The sequence below is a fragment of the Arctopsyche grandis genome, chromosome 4, assembly GCF_051622035.1.
Source record: "Arctopsyche grandis isolate Sample6627 chromosome 4, ASM5162203v2, whole genome shotgun sequence".
Lineage (NCBI taxonomy): Eukaryota > Metazoa > Arthropoda > Insecta > Trichoptera > Hydropsychidae > Arctopsyche > Arctopsyche grandis.
In genome coordinates, this window is record NC_135358.1 from 8094224 (window position 1) to 8117940 (window position 23717).

A 23717-nucleotide genomic window follows, 5' to 3' on the forward strand; every position below is an offset into this window, starting at 1 on the left:
AGCAAAACATTGTATTAAATGTTTTGCGAAAAATGTCTCGAAATGAAGAAAAGTGAATGCCACTTTCAAATATAACGGCTCATCTAATATATAATTTCGAAAGAGACTTTGTAACTATGTATGTAACTATTGTTGGTTCGTAAATCCGTGACGTCATCGAACAAATGAATATTCAAATAAATTTAGATTTACTATTATATAGGACATGTTTAAGCGGTTTACAATATTACAAATACCTAACGAAGCCGGGTAAAAACACTAGTATAATATATATGTACATAGATGTTCGAAAATTACGCAAAAAAAGTCGATCTACAGACAAATCCGTAAGAGAACACAAACAGTAATAATAGCCAAATCAGCAATTCGATCAAAATTTTCTTTGAGATTATCAAACACGAAAGCAGTACTTGAAATTTTTTCCTAAAACAAAAACTCCATTGTTTTATTATCTTCAAAGGAATTTTGTGAAGGGGCGCCTTTTACAAGGTTTTTTGAGATGAGACTCTCAAAAAATATGAATTTCCAACCTCTCTCATCCTGTGAGAGGCCCTCTCATCCCAAGTTGGCGTACAGTTAGATATATTAATATAATTAACAATTCGCAGTCCTGTTGATAATGGCACCACTATAATTAAGTGCTACACAAACCGTTATCACTAGGCGTCAAAGACAACTGTCACGAATAAATATTTTCGAACGTTTTACAACAGACTCCGGCTCTTATCAATGATAAGAGTTCGACACGGAATCAGTGTTGTCAGAGTGGTAAAGAGCGAGTGAAGGTGTGCGCAGCGTCGCGACGCGTCGTATACTGCGGCAAAGACGCCGGCTAACGGGACGCGCCGCAACACGGTGACGCAAATAGCACGCGTGCACTCCTATGCAACGCGAAAAATGCATTTTCGTATGCATGCGAAAATTGGAAAACAGTTTCCGCGACACTATTCCAAGATGCATCTCCCGCACATGCAAATGAGCATGTAATGGCGCGCTCTACATACATGCTATACATACATACAGTGGCAGTGGCGTAGCCAGGATTTTGTCAAGGGGGGGGGGGGGTTTGACAGGAAAAAAGGCAAGATAATTTATATTTAATTAATATAAAAATAAAGTAAATACTTAATAAACATATAGTATGAACAAAATTCAAATAAAATATGTAAAAACTATGAATACTTTAAAAAAGTACGAAATTCGCAGATCCAATCTTCGCGTATTTATCTAATATTTTTTCTGCACTAAAATTTATATCCCTATGAATATCTAATAAAGCAAGTCCATTTAGTCGATTTTCCGACATCGTATTTCTTAAGTATGTTTTTAGTCATCGTAGTGTGGAGAAGCTCCGTTCACTTGTGGCTGTTGTCACCGGAAGTGTTGCTAGAATTTTTAGAAGTACATATGTAAATATTGAAGGATTGCAAATTGCAATTGCAGCTAGTGCATTTTTTTGGTCGATTTTCACTAGTAATTATATATTGCCACCACATTTCCAACTCTCCAGTTAGAATGCAAGGCCCACAAAATATATCTTGGTTGTAAAAGTCTTTAAAATTTCAAGTATAAAGACTTCGGAAATTTTCAAGTATATGTTTACGTCCTAAAAATCTGTCATGGATTTGGGATAGAAAACTATCCAAAAATGATACAAACGATCTATTGCGACAGGAGTGGGATATTTTGCCGCCGACTGCACTCCGCCAAAGGGGGGTCCAAACCTCCTGGACCCCCCCCCCCCCCTTCGCTACGCCACTGTACAGTGGTGTAGTGCTAAATAAAAAAAACCAGGTCGGTGTTAATTTTTACGACCCCCCCCCCCCGTTTTTTTCCTTACTAAAAAAAAAGTTGTATCCAAATATTGGTAGTTCAATATTTATAAAAAAAAAATCAAATAATAATTAATTAGCAAATATTCTTACTTGTTGAAATTATAATGTATTTTTTATATTTTATAAAAACTTCCATAATGCATCTGCTTCGAAATCTTTGATTTTGCAAAACCCGTGTTTGTGTGTCAACAGCAACGTTTGCTTTTAGCAATATTAAACCATGTACATATACATATGTACGTCAAAAAACTATCAAATTTTAACATGTGAATTCAAAGATGACTATTAATTTATGATGAGTTCCCTCGTTTTATTTGTCCTCAAGTGCGTATGGTCAATAGTTTAAAGAATGTTTTCTTTCGAAGTTTTGGGTGATTTTAGATAAAAAAAGCCAATAAATTTCATTAAACGTCTTTTAGGTTTTGAATGTGCTCAGATTACTATTCGATTGTGGTCATCGACTGTTAGAACGAGAGTCAATAGTGCTCACAATATTTGGAATACAACATTTTATATGAACTTTTAGTCAAAATATTTTTATAACAATGTTTATATCGATCAAAGTGCCAGGGCGGCGACCTGGCTCATAAAGAAGTACCAGGGCGGCCACCTGGCCCGACTACACCACTGCATATATATGTACATACAGACATTCAGCCTGCAGCTTAGCTCAGTGGTTGCATTGATACTAACCAACGAGAGGTCACCGGTTTCGATTCCGTGAGCTGACTGCGACTTAAAAGAATTTTTTCCGTGTGTAATATTTAATGCTGCTAGTCAGACTTGGACATTTGTGACTCCGAGTCGATCGTTTCTAATCAGAGTTTGCCAATTTATCTGATTGCATTGTTGAAGCGGTTCCTCCATCAAATTGGCAAAAACTGTCCTACCCACTGTCACCACTATTTGAAAATTATTTCAAAAATGTATTATCTATAACATAGACGTCTCGCTAATTTTCTTATATGTATATAGTACATATTTGTATTATGCTTATATCTGGTCACAGTGACGCGTTAGAGTATCATGTAATGAAAATAATTCATCTCTGAGTATTTCCGTAGTACTGCTGGTCAGACAAGGATATTTTTGACTCGTAGTATGCCAATTTAACTGATTTCGGTAGCCAGCAGCATGGCTCGGTCGTTAAGCTTCTGCTTAACAATGAGAGGCGCCGAGTTCGATCCCTTGAGCTGACCTCGATTGAAAAGAATTTTTCTCGAGTATATCTGTAATGCTGCTGGTCAGACCAGGATTTGTGACTCCTGGTTGATCGTTTCCTATCAGAGTTTGCCAATTTTCTCTGATTTCATTGTTGAAACGATTCCCGATTAAAAATTGGCTAAAAATCCTTCCTACCCACTATTTCACCACTATTTGAGTATGATTGATGTAAATATTACAATAAAAATGTATGTACAATTCATAGATGTCTCGTTAATTGTCAAGTTTAAGTCAGTGTCTCGTAATTTAGCGACTTATATAATAAAAAATGCTGTATTGTTTGTAATTTGGCCAGGAAGGCGCATTGGGGTTTACCTGTAATGCCTTCCTGGTATGAAATTAAAAAAAAAAAAAAAAAAAATCATTTTTGATACGGTTCCTCATCAAATCGGCAAAACCATCCTAATCACTATGTCACCACTATTTGAATATGATTTCAAATGTACATATATATGTATATCCTAGTTTAATACCATAATTAATTGTCGCTTAGGAGCAACCCGTATAATGGAAAAATATAATGTATCATTGTATTATTTTTTATTACAGTTTTTCCCGTATTTCCGGCTATAAGGACGCTTTGAGACAACCTGTTGAGTCACTATGGTCTTATTTTAATTTTTTAAATAAATTAATACAAAATGAACAGTATAAAATTCAGTTATCATTGTAATCATAAAATATAAATTGATACTTTTTTAACCAGAAGAATACGTTATTTCTAAAAATGTCAAAAACGAGAAGGGAAGCTTTTCTACGCAGTTACCAACAGTCATAGCGCCTCAAAAGAAAAATTCCCCTAACGACCATCCGATGTCTAATGATTACTTGCCTAAAAAATATTTTTAGTAACGTCCAATCTTAATCCAAATTTTTAGTAACTGTCAATTATATGTATATTTAATAAATAAAAGTATAATCCCCTCTCCCATCCCCTTTCGTTTTCTATTTATTTACTGTATTTTGGTGTTTACGGTGCCTGCGTGCACACACTTGTGCACTCGGTAAAAGATCGCAATTCGGATCAACGAAAGCCGCCATTTGATCGGACGACATAAACAAAAGATATACGATTCCAAGGGGAGAAAGAGAGAGGGGAAAAGGGTTAACAGACAGCACTACACACGCACGCATTAGGCTATTATATGTACATACATATGTATGTATATACGATATTGCATGTACATAATAAGTAAATTTAACTTTTTTTAATCGATAAGCAACACGCTGCGGATGAAAATTTTATCAAGTATTGCAAATTTGAGCTTTTGTAATTATTAAAATATTTAAAAGCAAAAAATATAGCCCAATCTTCGCCCTTTGGACGTGAAAGCTTTTTGTAATGTGATGATTGAAGTTGCACCACTTTTTACTTCAATACATTAAACATTCACGATTCGCATTCGTTACCTATCTACGTATGTACATGTGTATGTATGTGCGACTTTGAAGCCATATAAAAAAATCGATGCGATACATGAAAATGGAAAGCACCCATAATAATACAGCAGTGTGAAATCAAAAATCACGTAGTGAGATTCATCTGCTTGTTATTACTACTTTTAACGGCAACATAGCCTTGGGTTAAAAACAATCAAACTCGATCGTTAACAAATTTTCGATAACAGAATGAAATTTACATAAAAATAATAATCGGTTTAGATCTATGGTGATCAGTCATGTATGGATGGATTGACCGCCGCGTATATTCGTACACACGTCGTACAACCCACGCAACTATGTATGTAGTATAGTCATACGCATCAAATGTGCAAATGAACTTTTGATAAACACACACACAACAATGCTGGTATATAATTATAGTATTACATACTTTTCCACACAACTGAATTGAATTTTAATGATGATCCTATTGTCTCATACCATCATAATCCAAAGCAAACATGTAAAACACACTATAAATCCTATATTGGCTCATAATACCATTATTTTTATGCACAATGAATAATTCATCCACCAATTTTCATTATAGGCTATTATAATTACAAAAAAAACGTTTTATATGTAAGTTCAAAATTTGAAACAACTATTTACCACACCACTAAAAATAGCAATAAAAAATATCGTGTGAAAATGTTACAGATAAGATTTTTAAAAGTCTCGACGTCCAAACGGAAAAGATATAATCAATTTTTTTCGTCTCAAATTCATCGTAGGTGTACCTTCAAGTTCATCCAACTCCCACCAAGGCCGGACGTGCTTGGTGAAAAAACTGGTGAAGTTGGATGCTAGGCAGCATCTTTATCTATCCGCGCTTTAAAAGCACGTGGAGTAATCAAAAATCACAAAAAAATGGTATATATGTATGTATGTACATTAAAGATAAACGTCGCGGGAAATTCGCCTCGAAACCGGTTTCAACAATTCGAACTTCGTAGAATTGATAGATGCACGATGACCCTAAAACGACACGTAATAGTATCGGTTTATTGTTTATTGGGCAATTCAAAAAGTAAAAACCTCTAAAAGTTCTCACGACACAGACCAAATAAGAAATGCATGCGACAGGAAAATGAAAACAGCATTGTGTGGGAAGCTGCAACGTTGAAAATAAATCAGTAGCATAGGAGGTCGTTGGACTGTCTCCCGATATAGGTCAACGTCTCACCAAATCTTAAATCAATAAACTACCGTCTTGGGTTTGCAATTTGCGAATTGATTACCAATCATTGCTCAGCACCCGGTTACTCGCGTTCGTTTAGTAGTAAAATTTTGTACTTACTTGCTGCTATGTGCTTGGCTGAAGCAATTTTAGTGGGTGCACTACAGCTGACGCTTAGGTCGCTCTGCGAGCTGTGAGGAGTGCTGCGACTGCTACTGTCCAGCATGCTGATCTTTGGCATGCGGCTACTCTTCACACGGCGACTGTCAAACATAAATCGTCAGGTAAGAGACATCAACCCTGAGGTTATCGATTCAAGTTCAGACGCACTTACCTCTTCAATTTGGTTAGCGATGCTTTCGCCTTAGGCTTGCCCATGGAAGAATTGTCCTCGCAGAAGCTCGTCTTTTCAGATGACTGCGAAGAGTTGACTTTGGGCTTCACCATATAAAACTTCGACTTCGTTTCGGTTTTGTTCACTGATATTTTATTCATCACAGCGTCCCAGCGCCCCTCCTTCTTTGGGATGTTCTGCTTCTCTTGGTTCTCCGCGAGAGATTTACTTGACGACGACATCATCGATTTCACTTTGCTAGCTACGTCTCTGCGTGGCATTTTGTACTTTTTCAAAGCCATATTTTTGTCTTCCTTGTTCATCTTTTCGTTGGGCGAATTCGATAGCGAAATATTATTATTTTTATTCTCGGTGTTCGGAGATTTTAACTGCATCGGAGAGTTCTCCTTGTCTTCTTCGTCGCCCGCTAGTAGATTTGACGTTGAATTTGCAGCCACAACTGTGTTATTTAGGGTGTCGTTAAAAGCAGCACGATACATTTCTGAATTATTATTTTGACTCAAGTCAGATCTAGTCGAAGGAGAGGAACCTTCTGGGGATAGATCGTCAATTACATTCAAAAGCAGAGGAGAGCATCGATGCGTTTCCATGTCGGTGAACACTCCACTCGACTCCATACAAGAGTCGTCATTATTCGAATTGCCATTTCTACTGACTAGTACAGGAGGATTTGAAGCTTTGCCGCCGCCATAAAGAGCTCCGTCAATTACCTGTGCCCGCCTATCACCTCTGTGCACTTGTTCGTCGTGTCCATCTGCGTCACTTTCTGTAAAGAAGTCTGAATCGGTCATTGGATCCGGCCTACGATTAATAGGTATATTTTGCCAATTCTGTATGTTGTTAACACCTCTGTGACCAATGGTTGGTGACTGATCCGCCCCTCTGCTTACCGGCCTCGACATTTCTCCATCACCTTGATACCCATCGAGGCTGGTAATACTGGTAATACTGTAGGTGACAGATTTCGACGTATCGGTTTTAGGGTCTGTGGACAGCGCAGATAATTCTGATTTTATGTCTACCGGATCGAGAGGAAGCTCTTCTGGCGATGGTGTTTGATCCATTCGTACATTGTGTTGTATGTTGTCAAATCTAGTAGTGTCTACGATGGAACTGAGTGCGTCCAGAATGCTACTGTGTACAGACGGTAGAAGTTCGTCATCAATCGTTTGGCTGCATAGATCATTAATATTAGTTAAGTTTTCGGATGTGCTTTGTTTGAAAGGTCTTTGGATGAACATTTCATAAGACTCACTTTGTAAATTATCTTGATCCCCTTTAAGAAACGTCTCATCCGCCTGCGAATACACAATCGTTTTTTCCAATGTGTTTTTGTCATTTGAATCATTCAAATCTTCTTCAATTATCCTGCACGTCTCCGAAGGATTCAAAAGTAATTTAAAAGCATCGGGAGTTAAAGATTTTATATTATCTGTTGGAGTTTGGGTAGAACTTGATTCTGTTTTCTCGGTGACTTTATCGCTACTCAATAAGCCGCCAAAATCGTCTCTTGATGGAGAAAAAATATTTTCCAAAAATGATAATGATTCCATCTGCTCTGGCGTAAGAATACCCAAGCTTTCCTCGAAAGAATTCTGTTTGCTCAACTCTTGATTTGAATTATCAGAAACTGTTGGGCTCAACAAACCAATTCCCGCGACTGAAGTTTTAATTCTATAATCTGGAAATTGTGAAGGTGATGCTTTGCCTGCATCAATATCGATAATAGTCATATTGTGACTTGTAGGCGGTTGTGCATTTTGCTTTCGCGCCGGTTGGTGCAGTTTGAATTGTCTATTATCATATTGTTTCGCTATTCTAATGCACTTTTTACTTATTTCAAAATCTTTCGTTCTATCATTCTGAACTGGTCGCTCTGGTTCTTCGGGTAACGGTGTAGACTTAGTGAGGTTATTTATTTTGTTGGAGTCCGGCGTATCATATAGTTGATTGTTGACATTACGCGGTTGACTTATAATTGACGATTTTCTACGCGACTCTTGTAGAGAATGGTCTACAATCGAATTCATGCTAATGCCCGCGAAGTCTAATACGCTCTCATCTTCAATCAACTCGACATTCTTATTACACTGAGCTAAATTTTTTAATAAATTTGGCAACTGAGAATTAAAATGTTGATAAGTTGGACTGTTGCACGCCGCTTGGAACCTTTGATTTGCACTTGTGAAATCCTCGCTTCGAATATCTTGGAGGTGATCGACTGGTTTTGCAAATGCACAATCTAACCCCACCAATAAACTGTACGGTCCCGAATCAGATTGGTGATACTCGTAATCAACCAACTGCTGCGTTATGTCGATAACGTTAGGCCTGAAATTGTCGTCGAGAGACTTTGAAGACTTGGACTTTATGTATTGAAGCCTCTTTCTGAGTTCTAAAATTTTTGGATCAGGCACAAATTGATTCTGGCATTGGAGTAAAACATACGCACACGGAACAAGCAATCCGTGGCCATTTTTACAGCTGAAATACTTCACACCGTTCAAAGATCCATCGTGAAGTTCACGCGACGGTCCATCAGTCTCAATACCACACCAGATATCGTCGTCGATCTGCACGCGGCCAACGTATCGTAAAATTCCGGATATTGTCCGGACAGCTGTTGAATCCTCGGGTATTATAGCCGTCACCTTACTACCAATACTCCCTTTGAGTTTATTAACTTCCAGGCTGATTACGTTTGCTTCCTGAACACATTCATCGCGTTTATTCTCCTTAACTCCTTTCTTCTGTTTGACATCATCAACGTTCTTAATGTCGATTGTATTCGTGTTGATGAGGTCTGGAAAAACGTCGAAAGTTTTTTCAGGGTCGGTTTTATCGCACATCGAAAATGTTCTATCTTTGATAGGTGTCGCACCCCTGGAGTGTGCTCCAGCTATGACCGGTATCTTCTCCGGGGTTACGTCGCTGCAAATTTTGCTTTCGTTGTCGTTACTATTTTCGATTAGTTTTTTGTTCGTGTCGACCAATTTACATTTCAGGAGTGGTAGCTTGATTTTCGTAGGTAATAGTCTAGATCCAGCTGATAGACCACCCTGAATTGTTCGTCGCACAGCGCCTTTTGTCGCCTTCGGCACTGGAATCTTTCCTCCCGAAGGAACGCGTGCCTCACTGGGTGCCTGAAAAAATACGTTAAAATGTGTAATGTTAGAAATTTAATAAAGGATATCTAAAATATCAACGTGATAAATGACCAGGCAGACAAGAGTATTACGTTTATGGAAGAATTACTGTTAACAAAGAACTTAAGAATTTTTGTTGGAAGCTATTTGAAGAGCGTTCAATATAAAAGGATGAGTAATAAGAAACCTTAAAAGATTTTTATCGATTTACTATTCAATTTCACGTGTGCAATTTTGGGTACCTACTTATTCTACGTCCTTGAAGGATAAAATACACTTGAAAAAAATTGAATTTTACGAAGAAAATAACTCGAATAGATATACGGTAGAACCTCGATTAACCGGATTTTCGATTATCCGGATTGTTAAAAACAAACAAAAATTTAACGATTTTGCTATTTTGAAATGCATAGCTTAAAATTTCGAAAATAAGATGGAGAAATGAGTCAATTGTCTTCAAAATTCAATACTCAAAGGACGTTTGTTTCTTGAAAGTTTGATCGCGATTTAAATATTTGTTTTTAATATAACCAATATGGAAAAGAAAACGTATCATTAAAAAACAAATTAGATATAATCAATACTTTATAAAGCGGTGTCTTAGGACATTTTTTGTCAAATAAATATGGTGTTGGAACGTCGACGATCTCGGATATAAAAAAATTATGAAGTTTACTGGTTCTTTAATGTCAGAAGCTCAGGTTATGAAAAAAACAGGAAATGAAGAAGTCGAAGAGTATATTTTTTATGTGGTTCATTCAAAAACGATCGTCTGGACAGCCAATATCTGGTCCATTATTGTATGAAATGAACTCCCGATTTGGCAGCTTCAAAAAGAACAGGAAAAATCCATAATAGAATTTCTTTAATAAAGAATAATTTAGTATTGATCTTTATGATTTTATACATGGAAATGTAGACAAATTAAAATTATTCATACTGAATGTACATGTCTTTCCCTGTTAATTGTGATTTTTTCGATTATCCGGACTACTTTGATCCCCAATTAGTCCGGATAATCGAGGTTCTACTGTATTTCATAATCAATAATGCCGATTAGTAAAATCTTTGCGGTCTATTGATACTTATTACCCGGTCTGTTTTACTGCAAGATTTAATAGGGATAGTCAAATTCTCAGTGTAACACTCTTTCATAGAGTAAACATTACTGCTCTAAAAATACTGCAAGTAAAAACGTCTGCGTACTAAAAGGTGACCTATGTATCAGCTGTATTAGTATAAGAGAAATTGTTGACATTGAAAATTATACGATAACATGATATTATTTTATACAATGCCAAAATACATAGTCCAAAACATGTATTTATAAAATTCTTGTATGTCGCTATATGTAATTCAAACTTTTAATTTTTAAATTACAATTACGTTCGAACGCCCATGGGTCAGTTAAATTAGAAAAATGACGACAAAGGGTCACGAACCTACGTTATTGTCATTATTGCACTTCATCAAAGAGGACAAAATAATTGGATACTATGAGCTAGAATCATGTGCGCATTTAATTAAAACGCACATTCGACACGATGAAATTTTAGACTATTTTTTCCTAAGCCAAAAAACAACTTTCGATTCTTTAAAGGCGCACGTGCTTTATATCAATCCACGATCGCTTTCATTTCACGAACGAAAATAAACCAATTCAAAACGGATAATCATTGCTGGTTCAAAATTTTTAACGAGAAAACTTTCGCAAAAATCAAACACGCATCTTTTCTGACGTAGAAACTTACTTTTGTCTTTGTTTTTCGAAAGAGGCAATTTACAAAACAAACGCGACATCATTGCCATTTTAGGCAATTACCATCACATACGTGTACTATCATAGCACTGGGAATATTTGCTAAATTGTCTAACGTGCAAGGAAAAATTACATTATCATTGAAACAATTCAACCTTGTAACATTTCAACGATTATTCTAACGTTTAATTTTTGAGCACTCGTTCATTTTCAACGGAAATTTATCATAAAATATTCAAAAATGCTATTACCGTAAAATATTAAAAGCTTTGAATATTGGAACGTAATAAAATGTTTAAGACAACTACATTAGATCACCAGATGAAATGCAAGAAAAATTGACCACAATGTGAAAGAAACCAGTTTTGAAGGTTATCCCAGTGATGTCCCCCTAACATAACGAGTTCCTTTCATCCTTATTGCAAATCTTAAACCGATAGATACAATATGTACATAATTACCGCTTTTTATATTACAAACATGTAAAATTCTTAAGTGCAATGGTTTAAATGTAATGTTTTAAGTTTAAGTTATCGTATAAAATCACCAAATAAAACAAAAGAATATGAGTTTTATTTAACGACGCGATTCAAAATCAATATTGTGCAACCGTAGTAGGGATGCATCAAACATGTCGCGCTAGAAATATTTACATTGTACGTACATGCACTTTTCAAACGCGTCTAATCAGTGTAAATATTAATTAGATCATTTATCTACCCACTAGAGACACTCGTAGGTATGCTCAAAATTCAAACTCACTCGACCAAAACTCGAATAATACAGAGCTTCGCAGGAGAGACGAGCTTTTTAACGCCCATATATAGAAGAAAAACAAACACAATGACGTAAATAGGTTACCTAATGCCATTACGAATGCAGCACACATACGTATGCAGCACACAACATATGTACATTTTATAAAAAAAGTTTCACTTTTAAAACGATCGTAGATAAATCCCCGAAAACACGACTCGTTGTGCGTATAATATACATTACATGCTATAATCAACGATTCTAAATTTAAATTTGCATAGAAATCGTCCGATATTTAAGAGCGCGTGTGTGAATTGTTTACTTTTACATTTGCGCAACATCGCAATGATATAAATTTAATTAAAATGAACGGAAAGAAATTCAAAACAAAAGGGGAACGGAACATACCTGCCTACATTCGCAACGGGGTAACGGCCGTAACCGCTCGAAATACGCGCATTACCTGATCGGATTATACGGCGCGTATGATCTTCGCGACACGCGGAGCGTTCATAATTGAATGGCATAAATTAATTAAACAGTTTTATTTTTATAAGTATACGTTGACGGAAGTAATGTGATGTTTTTTTATAAGGGGGGGGTGGATTAATTTGAGTTTTTGAAAAAAGGCGGCAAGCGCGAGAGGGCGCTGATATGAGGGTTTGCGGCTCACCTTGGCCATGGCGCGAGCTCGACAGCCGCGGCTGGGCCACGGGGGATGTTTTAAACGAGGGTGAGGGTGAGGGTGGTAGAGATGGTCCGGTGGCGCCCCCCGCGAGCGTCATCAGAAACGCGAGTCGGCCGAGTGACAGCGGCCGGCCGCACGCCCTCCACAATCAATACTGCCCGATAAGGTAAAATGGTGATGTGCGCGCAGCCGCGGCGGCGCACTACTCTCGCCAGTGCCTCTCAATCTTTTCCCGCTCTCACTCCCACTCTCCCACCCCCACCCCCTCGGTCAGTGGGTATTCCAGTATATGTGGAAGGAACCACTCACCCACTTCTTCTGCCTAGACGTTGACGAAGGTCAGTGGCGCGTAAGTTGCCGTGTATTCCAAACAGAATGGAAATCCCCTTCCCAATTGGAAATTGTTTTTCCAATTTCCAACATCCGCTCAAATTTCAGATGTTAGTTCATTCGTAAATTCAACATCCTGCCGATTGAAGTGGTTATCTCTTTTAACAAACCACCTTTACGTTTCACTTACGATTACAATTCAGGAAAAAATTTGCCTCTTATCCGATCGTTTTCATACTTTGCCATATTGCTCATTTTGGTCATCAATATAAGTAAATGGATCCGCCATTATTATTACTAATCTCTTCTTAGTTCAGAATCGATGTTGTCGTCTGACGAAGATTGGGTTCTTATATAGGATCGTTTTCAAACTTTGCCATTTTGCTCGGTTTGTTCATCAATATAAGTGGAAATGACGTCCGCCATTACCATGGTGAAAAATAATCGTAATAGACACGTTTGAAAATACTGCATCTTCCTTCACGGTGACGGTTGATCCGCCATTATTATTACTAACCTCTTCTTAGTTCAGAATCGATGTTGTCGTCTGACGAAGATTGGGTTCTTATATAGGATCGTTTTCAAACTTTGCCATTTTGCTCGGTTTGTTCATCAATATAAGTGGAAATGACGTCCGCCATTACCATGGTGAAAAATAATCGTAATAGACACGTTTGAAAATACTGCATCTTCCTTCACGGTGACGGTTGATCCGCCATTATTATTACTAACCTCTTCTTAGTTCAGAATCGATGTTGTCGTCTGACGAAGATTGGGTTCTTATCCGATCGTTTTCAAACTTTACCATTTTGATCGGTTTGGTCATCAATATAAGTGGAAATGACGTCCGCCATTACCATGGTGAAAAATAATCGTAATAGACACGTTTGAAAATACTGCATCTTCCTTCACGGTGACGACTATCGTTGACGGTTGATCTGCCATTATTATTACTAACCTCTTCTTAGTTCAGAATCGATGTTGTCGTCTGACGAAGTTTGAGTTCTTATTCGATCGTTTTCAAATTTTGCCATTTTGCTCGGTTTGGTCATCAATATAAGTGGAAATGACGTCCGCCATTACCATGGTGAAAAATAATCGTAATAGACACGTTTGAAAATACTGCATCTTCCTTCACGGTGACGACTATCGTTGACGGTTGATCTGCCATTATTATTACTAACCTCTTCTTAGTTCAGAATCGATTTTGTCGTCTGACGAAGTTTGAGTTCTTATTCGATCGTTTTCAAATTTTGCCATTTTGCTCGGTTTGGTCATCAATATAAGTGGAGATGACGTCCGCCATTACTATGGTGAAAAATAATCGTAATTGACGCGTTTGAAAATACTGCATCTTCCTTCACGGTGACGACTATCGTTGACGGTTGATCCGCCATTATTATTACTAACCTCTTCTTAGTTCAGAATCGATGTTGTCGTCTGACGAAGTTTGAGTTCTTATTCGATCGTTTTCAAATTTTGCCATTTTGCTCGGTTTGGTCATCAATATAAGTGGAGATGACGTCCGCCATTACTATGGTGAAAAATAATCGTAATTGACGCGTTTGAAAATACTGCATCTTCCTTCACGGTGACGACTATCGTTGACGGTTGATCCGCCATTATTATTACTAACCTCTTCTTAGTTCAGAATCGATGTTGTCGTCTGACGAAGTTTGAGTTCTTATTCGATCGTTTTCAAATTTTGCCATTTTGCTCGGTTTGGTCATCAATATAAGTGGAGATGACGTCCGCCATTACTATGGTGAAAAATAATCGTAATAGACACGTTTGAAAATACTGCATTTTCCTTCACGGTGACGACTATCGTTGACGGTTGATCCGCCATTATTATTACTAACCTCTTCTTAGTTCAGAATCGATTTTGTCGTCTGACGAAGTTTGAGTTCTTATTCGATCGTTTTCAAATTTTGCCATTTTGCTCGGTTTGGTCATCAATATAAGTGGAGATGACGTCCGCCATTACTATGGTGATAAATAATCGTAATAGACACGTTTGAAAATACTGCATCTTCCTTCACGGTGACGTCTATCGTCTACACTGTCCCATTTGTCCACACTGTTCTGATCGTTTTTTCCCTTTTTGCCCCCCTCTCACTATGGCAGATTGAGCACTTTGCCATACTTATGATCAAAGTTTACGGAGAGAATTGATGATTTCTTAATTAGGTTTTTTATATATTGTCTTAATTTTATAAACAAAATATAGAAAAGTTTAGTTTTTAAAAAACATTTTTTTACTTTATCTACATATATGTACGTAGTTACAATAGATGATTATTTTCTGATTTTGACTGATTTTTAACGCAATTTCACGCATATGTATAGTTATCTACATTTTCTATCAAAAGCTTGTTATTCTATTACTATGGCGTGGCTCACTGATTAAGGGCGAAAAAACACAGCGATGAACGTGGTAATTGGATTATTAGTCACATTGCGATCGCCCAAAAACAATTTTTGCCATAAAAATCTTGAATATGGAATATTTAGCACTTGAGTTCTCGTTAGTATGATGGACTTTTCGGTTGCCAGATGTTCCGTTATAGAGATTTTTGTGACTTTTGGGCGAGCGCTTTGTGACCAATAACACTGAGCAACAAAAAATCACGTTTTTGAGTTAACAGAGCGGAGACTAACCAATCTTTACTAAGTTTGACCCACTGAATTCGAATATGATATTGATTTTTGTTGGTGGGTGATCGTTTACGCGATACAACTATATACACAACGAAAGCATTTAAATTGCAATTACCGCTTGAGTTAGTACGTTTAGATAAAAAAAAAAATATTGAGATAGAAAACCAATCCTTATAAACGTGGTGAAATAAAAAATTTGCCAAATAAATGAAAAATAGCACGGAAAAAAAATCCGTAAAAAAAATATATTTTTGACTTTTAAAATTCGCTAGACAATTAATTAGAAGTATTTTAAAGCAATGAAATATAACAATTAATAGGAAAAATATCTGACTATTGATTCCAATACTCACTTTGAAATTGTACTAACGAAAACTCGAGTGCCAAATATTCGTATTCGCGGCAACGATTGTCGTGCGCGGCAACGATCGCAATTTGCGCAGTAATCCGTTTACCCAACTTTGATGTTCTGTACTGCGACGCTGCAGCGCACTGTCGCCTAGTGCGTTCAGACCTCAAGCAGTTGTTTACTAATGTAGAGATCGTGGGCTCAAATCCTGGCCGGCTTCGAAAAATATATTTGAGTTTTTGGTGAGATCTCAATGGTTATTAAATCCAGATCGACCGTCTCCTGTTAGAGTACGTCAATTTATTTAACTTAACTGTGGATCCAATAAAAACTGCATCCCCTCCCTCCCTCGCAAATTCGGCTTGCCGAATTTGTTGATTGTTGCAAACATACTTATGCTTGCTGTTTGCAATATCTTTATACCTACATTGTATGTGTTTGGATATGTCCATATTATGCATACGTATACATTTAGCCATGGTGTCGATTTAATGTGATCTGTTTTAGCAATCATCATGATAATCATCTACAGCCATTCACTATCCACTGCTGGATAAGGGTCTCTCCAACACGCTTCCATTCATCTCCGTTTTGCGCAAATATCGTCCATCTCATCCCACACATTTTCCTAATTTCGTCTACCTATCTTCCTTTTACCCTTTTACATTCACTCGGGTACCATTCTAGCACTTCTTTTGCTCAATTTTCGTTTAGAAATTACTCACATTCTTTTAGACACGTGGCGCGCCCATTGTCATTTCAATATCTTCACTTTACCCACTACCCTTGTAAATAAATAAATAAAATTAGGGAAAGATTTTTGACAGAAATATTATATCATCGATTTAAATTTGAAGATTTATTTCAATTCGATTATAGTTTTTTTCTTGGATTTTGACAGCGGTTTCAATTCAAAATTTGGAAAAAATATTTTGGAGAAAAGGTCAAGGTATCTAGTGGAAACCATAACTATCCATAGAGCTACAGTCGACTCTTTTCAGCAAAAAGCGGAAAAAAATAAAAAGGTAAATGAAAACGAATGAAATAGTAAGAAAACATGATACAGGATAAAACGCCCCTTTACAATTTTTTTATTTTCTTTTCTTACATTTCTTACGCCTTCTTGCTGAACTGATTTAACACATCATAGGAGGGTTTACTGTATTATATTTTTATGAAATTGTGTTTCAAAGTCTTCGATTTAACAAATGTTATTAATAATACATTGCGAATTCACTATTTTATAGATTTATATATTATATTTAATTTCAAATACAAAAATAATGAAATTTATTATTTGTCTAAAATAAAATATCTAACTATAATATATCAGTTTCATCGCAAATTAATGGAAAATCATTTAAAATACGCATATAATCCCATTTTAAATCGTGCTCCTATTTACTAACATTGTTTCATTATAAAAGTTTCTCAGTGTTTCTTTGTCGTTGATATGATAATAAAATTATTATTATATAATAATTTAATTTTAAATATTTTGCCCTCGAAATTCTTTTCCCTTAGCGACATGTTATTAATTTTTACACTATTCTATAGAAATAATGTAATGCCCAAATCATCAATACGTTCATTGAAAGCATAAAATATAGACCGAGTTTCAGTGATTCAACAATTATAAAAATATAATAAAACCGAAAGGTTGATATTTACTGCATGTGGAGTACTATATCCCATACTGCAGCGTTCCGCTAATAAACACACGTCAACCGCTGTGTTTTTTCTGTGCCATATTATATACATTTCTGCACTATTTCAGAGCATAATTATTTCTGTTGATATAATTAAGTGCATTTATGTAATTAATCTTTTTTTCAAAAGAATACGACATTTTACAAATCAACTTATACCTTAGTGACTCAAAAATAATATGCAACAATACATTTAAGAGTGAAGATTAAATATAATTGTATTTGTCAATGATTTCATTATTTATGATCTTATTGCAGCTACGATTTCATATCGTTGCACACAAAGAGATAATAAAAAGCTTGTAAATAATAAAAAAGACATTAGTCACCAAATGTAATACATTTGTACATATATGACGAGAAAATATATTCCAATCATAAATTTTAAGCATATTCACAAGTTGAGTTTGATCGTATCGATTCTTAGAACGGAAACTACAATGGTAGTATTCTTTCAGTGCTTTGAACCGCGGGCAATTCGCGTGCATAGACTTTGACATTTTCCGGTCCAAAGTAGCATTTTATTTATGCATGCACTGACCATGATATCGTCACGCCATTTTCAATCCATCTTGTATATTATTATGTATTTCAAAATTATACTGTAAGCTTGCGTTTACATTTCAAATTAAATAAACACATTCTATGATTAATCAAACTTTTCATTTGTTTTACATCGTTTATTTTTTATTCAAAAGTATTTTTTCGATTGTTTTACATCGTTTATATTTTTTTATTCAAAATATTGTACATTTTTCCATCAACTTTATACATACATAGTGAAATTAAATCTAAAACAAATTACTTTTTTCACAGGAATGTTCCATATAAACGATTCCATTCACCAGATAAGATTGAAATGAAGTTGTATTATTGTAGAAGACATTGAAAAAATGTACATCTAATGCTGGCAATAGTTTTCCAAAAGCTACTCAACCCACGCCTATTTCATCACCGCTCGACACTTCCAAACGGTCACTTCACATCTACAGACCCTGCAACGTATGTATTTCATCATCACTGTTCTTCTCTTTTATCATGCTTGTAATCTGTTTCGTCATGCAACTTACTCTCTAGCAACGTAATCAACGGTCGTCCACAACTTGTGTGTCGTTAATATTTTATAACTGTTTCGTAGTTTTAAAAAAATAAAATCGTCTAGGTACATGGATATATCCCTATCCGTCAAACTACCATTAACCTTCGGATTCACGGCAATGCGGCACTTGCCAATGACCGATATTTTCCATTAAAAATGCAGTTGCAAGCCTTATAAATCTATTCAACATACGATTTCTGCATAATACATTCAACTTCATCATATGGCACGTGTACGTACGTATACGTAAATGAATCCTCGGAAATAATTTTATTTCTACTACACAAACTTTCAGCTACATTTCAATATTCTGTATCAACCTATGTAAAGCTCAATTTACACAGCAAGCTTACGGATAATCCGGATTTGAATGGTTTTACATAAAGGATCTAATCTAGACCTAATGTAAATGTAAAATGTAATGTAAAATTTGGTTAAATCAGTAGGACCAGAATAGCTGTCTTTCAGAACAAGTCATTGATCAATTATCAATAAAGCAGTCAGAAGGAACAAGTCCCCCTCCTTTATAATTATAAAACTGTGAATGTACATTCAATTTTTCATACCATAGTTGAGTCTTTTTTTTCTTCACACAATTGAATGCTGAAATAATTTTTCAGTTGTTAAATTATGTAGGAAGTGAGAAAGTGAAAATATTTGGTGGGGTAATGAAATGATACACATCTTTAAAATATTCTTATTTAACATTTAAGCTTTCATAAAAAAATTTTACATTGTCTGTAAATAAAATATGTAGATGAATAAATCATGGCATGATTTTATGGCTCCATTTAGTATGTTACACTTAATCTATGAGCCTCAATAATAGTCGATAACTTTGCATAATAAATCTGACTACTTACTATAAGGCTTGTGTCCACATAATTCAATGGCATAACATATAGTTTAAATGTATAATTATCTTTGATGCAATTATCACATGCACAAAAACTATCAGCATGACCAAAAATATTATATGCCTATAAAGTTAGGCAGTTTTGCATCGGTTAGTGTCCCAACAAATTTTCCTAAAAAATAAGGCAGCGAGCAACCACCAAAACATTACACAAGACAAGGCAAGCACACCTTCGGACAAAAAACAGATCAACATATATTCTTGCGAGCTTTGATTAAAGCTATCTTTCACACAAAGCTCCACATACATCTGTAAATTCGGTGGCAATGGTAATTAAGTCATAATACAACAATTATATTATCCGACCATATAAGGCAAATAAGTTCTAAAATACAGTGACATTCATGAAACGGAACTAATGGCATTGTGCGGAGATCCCATTTGCGTGAGGACTTTGTCGAGCCACTGTAACGGTCCGTGCAAATGAATTTCTATCCAGCACGGCGTCGAAGTCACATCTTGACGGTGATATTCAGCTCCCCAACCTTTCACAAAAGACATCCGAATAGTACACATTTTTGTAAGTTCATACACTGCTTCAAAGCCATGATTAACACTTTGACTCAACAATTGAGCAAATTCTTGATTATTAAATATTTTTAGAGAGCAAGACGGGGGAATTTTACATACGGTCGACGGGTGAAATCCATGATGATGATTACAGTTACGACTCTGAACGAATATAGCGGAATCGGACAAGCATTCTGCGTACACTTCTCCGCCAACGTAATACAAATGTACCCCTCTTCCAATATGGCGACGTGTATTTTCGATGGTGCTGTTACGATTCACGTTACTCAACTGTCCGAGACAGAAACGATCGCTATTATTCGACGGATTAGTGAAACCGTCGACGGTAACGGAGTGGGAATTACAATGAAAGACTTCGCCGACACGGCAGTTGAGTTCATAATAAGCGATCGATGCCCAATACGGTGGCTCTTGATAGCTGACTGGTGCAACTTCTCCGGGACCGTCGGCATCGTCGGAAGGCGCTGGTGGACTGTAAGCAGGGGGAGGGGTCTCTGTGAGAGTTCCAAATGGACTGACTGGACTGGGCGAAGAGCCGGCCGGAGACGTTCCGCCCGATAGGGAAACCGACGGTGATGATAAATTGAAGCCAGACCCCGAATAGCTCACGTTGTGCGGCATACTAGGCTCGGCGACTTGTTGGAAGGGCAGCAGAGAATGGCCAGGAGCGAATTCGGAGTGGCGTGGCACTAACACTGGGGGTAGCACTGGACTTTCGACTCGTTTATAATGGTACGGGTTGATACACACTTCTTTCTGTTTAGCACTAAACGGATACTGACATAACTCTAGGGGTTTCAATTCGTGATGGCTTTGGAGATCCGGCCACCGCCATACTCTGCAGTAAATAACGTGTGGCAAGCCTTTTCGATGGGAGACCTAAAAACAAAACAGACATTATAATAACGATTCATTGCATGTGTTATAAGTAGATATTACATTGTATAATATTTTTAAAAATCACTTGTAATCTTCCGTCGAGAGATCTGGGAATGGTAACACATTTGGAAGGTGTTCCAGGACAGGATAGAGCTCGTTCTAATTCTTCGATGGCTCCTTTTCTTTTCTTCAATTTCTTTACAAGACTATCGACGGCCTTTTCTGCCCATTTTTCTTCTTCGTCGCCCTATTGCATACATCAAATTTACACGTCATTAAAATCTATATAAAGTGAATCATTTTTGAACAAACATTATACATAGATGCGTTAGTTAAGTCAAAGTTTTAATAAAAAATTAAAAAACCCAACTCATACATGTATACAGACTCAAAGAATTGAGTCACACATAGCTTTTAAGTGTGAGTCACACTTTTGACATACAAATCAGAGGCGTATCATATATTTCGTTTGACTAATTACCAGCAGAATAGTATAGCGGTTAGCATATAATGTTTTGATTAGAGTGGTCACGGGTTCAAATCCCACTAGTATCTACTGGCCAGACCTTGGATTTGAGACTCCAGGTCGATCGTTTCCTATCAGAATTTGCCAATTTGACTGATTTTCATTGAAACGGTTCCAACAAATTGGCAACCTTACCCCTTTTCTCGCAAAATCTCGAATTTTCAGCAATCTTGAAATTCACTGAATTGTATCAAATGATGCAAATTTACAAATTTGACCATAAATTTTCCCTGTGGATATTAATTGGTATGTATTTACGTACTTTGTATAATACTAACAATATTTGTATCAAACGTATAGTGATTCTGGTCAGGAAGGCGCATTGGGGTTACCTATTAGACCTTCCAGGTATAAATTAAAGATAAAATAAAGTATGCAAAATAATCATTGAAGTAGAATGGGTAGAAGCGCTCTCAGCTTTCAAAAATGTTGCTACTAAAACTCCATGCAGACGGAGATTTCGGCTGTTTTTCTCAGTTGCAGTAGGATCTCTTTGAAATAGGCTCTAACTAGTGAAATTATGTGGTAGTATTAGTTCGACAAAGTCTGTATGTGCACGTGCTAGATGTTCGGACCAGCCTCACTCATTGAAAAACAGTTATTATTACTTTATCTACATTGAAGTAGTATGCATAGAATTGCTCTCAGCCCCTAAAAATATTGCCACAAAAAATCCGTGTGCCCGGAGATGTCAGCTGTTTTGTCCAGTTGTTGTAAGGGACGATCACTTCCACGAATTTTTTTTCCTCACTCTTTTGTCTCTCTTCTGACTTTCCGTCTTTCTCTTCGATGGCTCGCTTTCAAGCGATACTTTTGTTAGGAATGACTATTCTATACATTATACTTCAATGAAAATAATAGCTCCAGCTTGTCCTAAGCAATTTATTTTAATAAACAAAAAAAAAGCAGATTATATTAACTAATATGAGGATGATGATTCATATAGTAAAGTTATAGAATAATCACAGACTAGAGTGTATTTTCATGCAATTCATTAAAAAGTCGTTATTATGAGGAAATGATTCTTTTTTTTTTATTTTTCTCTTCGTATTCGTGCCATCTGAGTTCACACTCGGTTCTACCGTATGTCGTGCAAATAAGTTATATACTGAAAAAGTGAGTGTAACATGTGATAAACAAATGCACAATAAGAACCTGTTTCCAGCCGAGTAATTTCTTCACAGCGGGGCTCGTAAACGAGAATAAGCTGTTGAGACTAGACATGGGTCCACTGCTGGAGGACTCCACATCATCGGTGTCCATATCCATCTTGGCGGCTTTGTATCACTGAAAACACAACGCACAAACGAATCAGCATAAAGAGTACATATATTCACAGCACGAGTTGAGGTTATGTGTCGAGGCTTAGAATTTCCGAAAGGGATACAACAAGTGAGCGATGCAGATTCGTCATGAGCTTTATATGGGCGTGCAATTGAAGCGATTCGTGAAGCACGATAGGGTGGGGGAGTAGAGGGTTCTCGGAATCGCGTATAAATTAAAAAGAAGAATGAGTCAGTTGCGAGTGTATATGGGGAATGGTATAATGGGGATGCAACACACGACGGCTATTGAGTGGTTTTGATGAGGGGTTGGTTCGGCGATTGGTTTAGAAATCGGAGGGACGGTGGGGTGGGGAGGGGGGGGGGGGGTAAGGTTTGGAGTTGAGTGAAGGTTTCGAGGCAGTGAGGGGGCGGCGGTGGCCGAGGGGTGAGGGGCGTCGCTGGCGGGAGAGGGGGCGGCGGGAGGGGTGCGGGGTGGGTACGTGGGGCGGAGGGGGCGGGGGGGGCGCGCGAGGGGGAGGCGAGGGAGCACCTTTCGAGCGCGAGCGGCGAGAAGAAGCTCCGTTGAGTCCGGTTGTTTGCGGTTGGGCGGCTCGCCCGCCATCGCCGCCGTCACGAACCGCCGCGCGACCGCGAACGCCTACTCGAGGCCCTGTTCGAGAATCCCGAACGCTGCCCGTTATCCCTAAAACCACTTTTCGCTCCCAATGTCGATGTCAATTCATCTTAACATTCACACAGTAATACATTTGTAGGAATATAGCACAACGGGTCTACCTCACGGGACCGAAAGTGAAAAGGTCGGAAAGAAAAAGCAAATGTCGGAAGGCAAAGATTCTGTTCAGACTATGTCTGATGATCGGCTTTCGTGGCCTTACGACCCACGATTTGGCCGATATATTTTTGTGCTGGCTACCCTAAGACTGGCCGCGCACTAGGCAGCCAGGCTGCCGCAGCCAAAATATTGAGCAGCCAGTTTCGGCAGCCAGAGTCGACGGCCAGTAGTCACCTTTCCGTCAAGCGTAGAAGAAATAATTCTTTACCTCTT

The 23717-nt window shown here is 37.2% G+C and overlaps 2 protein-coding genes across 2 annotated transcripts in view; both read right to left on the reverse strand.

Annotated features, from left to right (window-relative positions):
• LOC143911235 (uncharacterized) overlaps positions 1 to 12605 on the reverse strand; it is a 120668-nt gene extending 108063 nt beyond the window's left edge. The window contains exons 1-3 of the mRNA XM_077430048.1: positions 12372 to 12605; positions 6017 to 9180; positions 5803 to 5945 (exon numbers count right to left, since the gene is read on the reverse strand). Of these exons, the coding sequence (XP_077286174.1) occupies positions 5803 to 5945; positions 6017 to 9180; positions 12372 to 12380 (3316 nt within the window). The 5' untranslated portion in view covers positions 12381 to 12605. The remainder of the gene's footprint in view (positions 1 to 5802; positions 5946 to 6016; positions 9181 to 12371) is intronic.
• A 6300-nt stretch (positions 12606 to 18905) lies between these two features.
• On the reverse strand, positions 18906 to 23523 carry Mad (mothers against decapentaplegic homolog 1). The gene is made up of 4 exons (XM_077430055.1): positions 23202 to 23523; positions 22542 to 22673; positions 20946 to 21107; positions 18906 to 20860 (listed from the first exon to the last, which is right to left on the reverse strand). Exons 2-4 carry the CDS (start codon positions 22653 to 22655, stop codon positions 19793 to 19795), a joined length of 1344 nt encoding a protein of 447 aa, XP_077286181.1. The 5' UTR covers positions 22656 to 22673; positions 23202 to 23523; the 3' UTR covers positions 18906 to 19792.
• Between the last annotated feature and the right edge of the window lie 194 nt (positions 23524 to 23717).